The sequence below is a fragment of the Rhamphochromis longiceps genome, linkage group LG12 (assembly GCF_057381845.1).
Source record: "Rhamphochromis longiceps isolate RC_006_pf linkage group LG12, R_longiceps_female_GT1.1, whole genome shotgun sequence".
Taxonomy (NCBI): Eukaryota; Metazoa; Chordata; class Actinopteri; order Cichliformes; family Cichlidae; genus Rhamphochromis; species Rhamphochromis longiceps.
In genome coordinates, this window is record NC_140568.1 from 7978923 (window position 1) to 7985983 (window position 7061).

Here is a 7061-nt window from a genome sequence, read left to right on the forward strand (position 1 = left end):
AGGCAAGGTACTCTTTGTGTGTATGTAGACGTCATATGTTAATGAACTTATGCATATTCATGTAACCTCAATAAAAGAACAGTGGTACGGGAGAACGGACGAGAGCAACTGGGGTCAAGCGAAGGAACGGTGCCTGTCCGGTTCTCTCCCGTGCACGAGAAACATGAAGAAGCTTGCCTACTTGTGTCTTGCTTTGCAGTGTAATTATATTGTCTTCAACGTTCCAGCGGATGGGTTCAAGCTACAAACCTATCAATCTGACTGTTCTTGGTGGAAGTGACTTGACAGAGCTATCGAGATGAAGTTCTCTAACCTGTACAACAACCTGGCCTGTGGCAGTTTGCGTGTCGCCTCCACATTGCCAGAGATCACTAGCATATCCAGACACTTCCTTGGCCAGCATTTAGTGTTGATGTCTTTCCCACTGAATATGCCTGGGTAATTTTGGGCTGGCATGTTCATTAGAGGCAACCAGAACCCATTGCAGCTGGATGCTGCATTTATCTATGAATGGAAAGAAATTGCTCAACAACAGATCTGCAGTCTGTGCTCAGACAGGTGACTGCTTGCACCTGTCTGAGGTAATACTGTCAAGCACCGTCATTATAACAGTCTTGTACTATACATACAGTGTATATATGTGTTTTGTTTCTTTCTTTCTTACTACTATTGTACATCAGTAAAGTGCAGGAGCCCATTTTTCCAACTAGATAAAAGTCTAATACAACCCAAGAAAACAGCTTAGCCATGAATCACACTTTGTAATATCTGTGTTTGGATATTACAAAGTGATTTTATTAAACAAAATGGCCTATTAAGGTTAAATATGAGCTAAATATGATATTGTAGTCCATTCGTAAGAGTGTTTTGAAGTGCTTATTTTACTAGGTGACCTCTGTGAGGCAAACATACAAAATGCTGTATGCTATCTGTGAGGCTCATATGCAATTTCTTAAATCCAAATCAAATCAAAACAAAGCTTTTTTTTATGCAATGAAAGGTTCATTAAAACAATGTAAATATACATTTCAAAACAATTCATGGCAACAGTTGCCAAGTCATGATGATGTCATGGGCTCCATTCCCCAAATTCCTCAGTTAGGTTTGATTTTGTGATCTGAACACTTCAAGACAAACTGCAGACAAAAAAAACTAAGAAAAGCAGTCACAAAACTCAAGATGAGTGAAGAAGGCCAGCTGCCATACAAGTCGAGCTCAGTGTATAATGAACTCCGTTTGGAGGGACAATTTTGTGATGCAATCATCAAAGTGGAGGATGTTGAATTTCCGGTCCACAGGATCATCCTATGTAACTGTACGCCGTACTTCAGGTGAGTTGCTTACCTGATAATGTGAAGGACAGTTGACTGATTTATACCTGTGAAAAATGTAATTCATGGTCTTAGTTGGTGAAACAGTGCCAACCAAAAGGAACAGGTTGAATCATAAAACTTTTCTGATAGAAAGACTTTGTCACGGTCAACTGACAGATACACCCAAAACATAATGCAAACATTTGCAGATTTCATCATCACCTTCACAGAGCTCCAGATTCCACTTCAGTAAATGTGCCATTTAAAAAGCACTGTGAATCACTTGGTGATTGTGTGAAGTCTAATTGAAGTGTTTTATTAAGTTACATTAATATCTTCCCCACTGTTATTGAGACAGTAAGACACACCAGACTTCCTGATACTAAAAAGGTTGAACTGTGTTATACAGTTATACGCTGAGCAAAAGTTTTGAGTTGCCTCTCATTTTTTTATATTTTGCTTTGAAACAGATGATTTTTTAAAAGTCTACTTGAGCAATAGTGTTTTTTTGAAGACTTATAAAGGTTTCGTTTGGACGATTTTCACACTTTTTAGTCCAGTGCTTGTACCCGATCATTTTCAGAGGAATGGTTTCCTCATCCTCATCAGAAATGGTTTCATGGTTCATGTAAAACCTGTTAAAACCAATAAATAAATGTTAAGAAAAAAGAAAAGAAAAGAAATGGTTGTGGAAGGGAAACCGAGACTGTAATTAAGCAACATGCACTGGAACTTCCATAAGGAAAGGAAACAGACTGAGGTATGCCAAATTACGCAATAACTAGACTAAATATCAGGGTAAACTGGCCCTATGGAGTTGATTTCAATATTTGTCATAGAGGTACAACAGTGAGTGTTTAGAGTTAACTTTAAAGCACGGTGGAGGCTCTGTCATGGTGTGGGACTGCATTGTGTTTGGCAATAGCTTCATAAACATGCTGCCAATGTAATAAAGACATTGAAAACCCAACAATCAAGTGCACTAAACATGTACAAACTCTGTTTTGGAGTTACTTGGAGTACTTGTGCATGACATAGTTTATTATCTTGTTGCCTCCACACCTTTTAATATTCTCTACTCTGTCTCCATCTCTACCCTCAGGGCTCTTTTCACCCACTGCAGCGACCCAGACAAACAGGTCTTCAACATACCTGGCTTGTCTTCTGAGATGATGGCACTCATCATTAACTTTGCATACACCGGCTCAGTTTCCATAACGGGGGAAAATGTAGTGGAACTTCTCATGGCAGCTGATCAATTCAATGCAATGGACATTGTGAAACTCTGCTCTGACTTCCTCGGGGAGCAACTGTGCCCAGAGAACTGCGTTGGCATTTGGCAGTTCACAAAAGTATGCTTATCACCCGAACTACGCACCAAGGCCTACCACTACATCATCAGTAACTTTGAGCAGGTTGTTCTTGAGGAGGAGTTCCTGCAGCTAACTGTGGAGGAACTTGCTGACATCCTTGATAGAGAGGACCTCAATGTGCAGTTGGAGACCACTGTGTATGAAGCGCTTACAAAGTGGATTAGCCATGTACCTGTACAACGGAAACAACACCTCACCGCTCTGTTGTCCAAGGTCTATAAACTTTCATTACTACATTTAGTTTGGACTTAAATCTTCAGCATTTAAGTCATAGATTGAGTCGATCCATCTGGGTATAAGGATGCTTTAATATCTTGAGATGTTGCTCTTTTCAGGTGTAGCCAAACCACATTTAAGAAATTCTCTTCAAGAGCATTAAAACCGTATCAGATCTCTACACACATACTATAGAATAAATTATATTTATTAAGTATAGTTGCTAGGGCTATGACTAAAAACTGTCCCTGTTGACGAAAAGGCTAATGGTGTCTGACTTTGGTCGCTCTCTTGCTAGCAATAAGAAAATTAAACAACATTAGGAGCATTATCCTAAAGAAGCTTGAGTTTACTAAAACTGATGTAGTTGAAATTCATAGTCACATTCTCTTCTGTCATCTCTCTATAGGTCCGACTGGGATTGATGACGTCAGACTACCTAAAGGACAATGTGCTGTCTAGTGAGCTGGTGGAGGCCAATTCTGAGTGCCTGTCCATGATAAGTAATGCCATCTTAGACATACATGATCTAGGAAGCAGACCCTTCATGTCTGCCTTGTATCACCCTCTTGCTCGTCCCCGCCTGCCTCATTCCATCCTGCTGGCCATTGGGGGGTGGAGTGGTGGTGAGCCAACTAACGGCATCGAGGCCTACGATTGCCGGGCTAACCGCTGGGTCAACGTAACGAACAACCTCGAGTGTCCTCGTGCTTATCATGGAGCCGCCTTCCTCAACGGGTACGTCTACTCCGTTGGTGGCTTCGACGGGGTGGAGCATTTCAACAGCGTCCGTAGGTTTGACCTGACCACTCACGCCTGGAATGAGGTGGCGCCCATGCACTCCCGCCGCTGCTATGTGAGCGTGACTGTGTTGAACGGGTTCATCTATGCCCTGGGAGGCCACGACGGGCATGTACGACTCAGCAGTGCAGAGCGCTATCAACCTGAAATCAACCAGTGGAGTCTTATTGCACCGATGCACGAACAGAGGAGCCACGCCAGCTGCACAACACTTAACAACCGGGTGGGTGAAGTAAAACAGTAGCAGAGAAATAGAGTAGGGTCTAAGGCACACAGGCCTAGAGACCTGTCAGAAACCTTTGGTAACAACCAGTTGCTAGGGGAAAATGTGTACTCCTCAGCTGGTTAGGCAGTGGTTGTATGAAAGACTCTACAGATTTCTACAGCAAATAGTTTGAGTATTTGCAGTAAGTCAGAGTACTCCATGCAAACCTCAACAGTCTGCTTACGACCAAAGGAAACACAAGGAGGCTTGTGGTGCAAAACCTTCCTGGTTACAATTTCACAGTAGTGACAGCCATCAACCTCCAGCAACCACTTGCCAACCAGTCAGGGAATACACATTTTTACAGTGAAGCGAGGTGCAAGATAGGTCACAAACTGGTTTCTATGTTCATGTTTTCAAATTTAAAAGTATAGTTTAAAAAGTTGAAAAATATACTAATATATATCTATTTTGTTTCTAACTGATCACAAGTGCATCTTTGCATTTATGTACAGTACTTTAGTTGAGTTGACTTGTCAACTAAAATATAACAGATATTAAAAAAATTGTAAAACACACACATTTGTTAATTGTCATATTTTTCAGTTGGACACTTGGGTACTGAGTATCGGTCTTACTTCACAAATGATGTGGAAACATTTCACTTACAGGTAACATTGTTTCCAACTGAAATCTAAGAAATGTAAAAAATTTTAATGTCCCTTTTTTGTTTTCAGATTTACATTTGTGGTGGACTCAATGGCAACGAGTGTCTGCAGACAGCTGAATATTACAACCCAGAGAGCAACCAGTGGACGATGATCAGTCCCATGAACAGCCGCCGCAGCGGGATAGGTGTCATTGCATATGCGGATCATGTCTTTGCAGTAAGACCACAAAGTAGTGCTGACACTCACGTAACATACAAATCAAATCTGTAATGTGCTTTGATCAGCAAGGTTTAACACAGATTTGGCTGACACAGAATTTGGCTAACTTTGTTTTGTATTTATCAATGATCAGATTCCTATCCTGACCACAGGTTCAGAGAAGGCATTCTTACTCATTCTATGTATTAATTTAACTGATTAGTGATGTCTCTGCCTCTCTTTTTTTTTTCATGTGCCTCATTCCCAAAATGTTGTGTCTTTGATGATTTCACATTTCACTCAGTACAACAGAAATACTTATTCAAAACCAACATTGTCATCCTCATCGTTCCATAGAGGACATATGTTAGAGACAATTTCAAACTTATCCTGCAATACCTTTAGAAAAATGAGGGAATAAGCCAAGTGATTAGAACTCATCCTCTGGGGACGGTAGGCATTTTAGCTGTAAATTTATCTTGCTATTTGCCTTAAAACCACTTATTTAGTTGTTTTGCAGCTGCACCCTTTGGTAAAAAGCAAAGATTTTAGTCTCACCTTCTGAGACACACTTCTTTATTTAGCTAGCTACCGTTTAGTATTTATTTTCTATTCAGACTAAGTCTCTATTCAAAAAAAGGAAAAGTTATCATCAGCAGAATGCAGTGACCTTACCCTGGTGCTGACCTCAGGGTCTTTGATCAGGCTTATAGGCACCAAGGCCTGTCAGGGCTATTTTAATCTGTTATAGGAAGAAAGGACTGGAACTCAATGTTCCTTTTTGGACTAAAGGCAAAAGAGCTGTGAAGACATTTATACTGAAAACACAAATACTTTTTGTCGAGGGCTATTCATCTTTGTTGATAATAGCGTGGTGTAATAGACAACAGCACTTTAATAGCTGTAGTTGAGGCTTGAGTGAAAAAAGGTCTCATACAGACTTCCACAAGAGCTGGCTTCTACTTTATTTTACTTTCTCCTTTTAATTCAGAAGTCATTTTCACACACCACTGCACCCTGATCTTTTCTAGACATTCCCAACAAATGCGGGCCTGTGAAAATGCAAATACTGGGACGTTAATGGGCCTTTTTTAAACAACTTTTATGTGTAAACTCCATATAACAGCATGAGAATATGTCAGGTAGCTGTTCGCTTTATCCAGGTAAAACCCTAAACCAATCAGAGTATTTCCAGTAGTCAGATCACACCTAAGGTAAACAATTTCCTTGTATCTGCTACATATTAAGGGCAACTTTGGACAATATTGCAACTTAATTCTTCCGTCACTTTCTGGAGTATCTGTGCAAAAGCAGCTAAAGACATATAGCAGGTGCATTTTCTTACAGGGGTACGGTGAAGCTGGTTACACTTACATTCAATCATTTGAGCCACGTATTTACTTTTAGGTTGGTGGCTTCGATGGAAACAACTATCTGCGCACCGCTGAGGCTTACAACCCGCATACCAACACGTGGAACCTCGTGTTCTCTATGCTGACCCCCCGCAGCAACTTTGGCATTGAGGTAATTGATGATCGCCTCTTTGTCGTCGGGGGTTTCAACGGCTTCACCACCACTTCGGACGTCGAGTACTACACCGCTTTAACCAATGAGTGGTATGAGGCGTGCGACATGGATATTTTCCGCACAGACTTGAGCTGCTGTGTGATGTCCGGACTTTCCAACCTGACTGAGTACACCTTTCCTCGTGACTTCCTGCCAGTTGAAAACGTTCTACAATTAGCAATGGAGTCAGCAGAGTCCACGTAAAATCTTTAAAGTGCAGTACTGCCATGTGTCAACATGTGAGTCTCCAACATGAAGGACTGAAATAAATCTTTAGAGCATTAAACTGCTGGTGAACTGGACATTTTATGTATGTATCTCAAAAACTTTCAGTAGGAGAGCCTGCACTGTAGATACTGGGTTTTATTAAGAGAATGCAATTGCAACAATAACAAATTGAAAAGATTTTTTCATTCCCTGTAATGTATGGCTGCTGAGCAGCCATACCAGACATGCACACAGGGTGACCAGATCACAATAAGCCGCATGTCGGACTTTTCAACTCTTGCTAGGTAAACACCATAAGAATAAAGGGAAGTTTTCACTCTCCCTTGTTATTTCAGCTGCGGTTCTGTCTGGTAACAGTCTATAGGTTTGAGTAAGGATGTATCCAATATTTTACAGTTGTACTAGCCAATACCCAATAAAGCAATTCTTACTTTTATACTAAACTAGTCAGTCTCAGCTTAGTCAATTTACTCTTTCACAGTAGAGCCTA

The 7061-nt window shown here is 40.8% G+C and overlaps 1 protein-coding gene across 1 annotated transcript; it reads left to right on the forward strand.

Moving 5' to 3' along the window:
• The first annotated feature begins 1109 nt into the window (after positions 1-1109).
• Positions 1110-6552, forward strand: LOC146656790 (kelch-like protein 10). The gene is made up of 5 exons (XM_085426845.1): positions 1110-1331; positions 2416-2899; positions 3312-3926; positions 4646-4795; positions 6185-6552. The coding sequence occupies exons 1-5, from the start codon at positions 1180-1182 to the stop codon at positions 6545-6547; spliced, it is 1764 nt and encodes a 587-aa protein (XP_085282971.1). The 5' UTR covers positions 1110-1179; the 3' UTR covers positions 6548-6552.
• The last annotated feature ends 509 nt before the right edge of the window (positions 6553-7061 follow it).

Coding starts and splice junctions, on each gene's coding strand:
- LOC146656790 (XM_085426845.1), top strand. CDS start 1,180: ATGAGTGAAGAAGGCCAGCTGCCATACAAGTCGAGCTCAGTGTATAAT. Junction 1,332..2,415: donor AACTGTACGCCGTACTTCAG/GTGAGTTGCTTA, acceptor CTCTACCCTCAG/GGCTCTTTTCACCCACTGCA. Junction 3,927..4,645: donor GCACAACACTTAACAACCGG/GTGGGTGAAGTA, acceptor TTTTGTTTTCAG/ATTTACATTTGTGGTGGACT.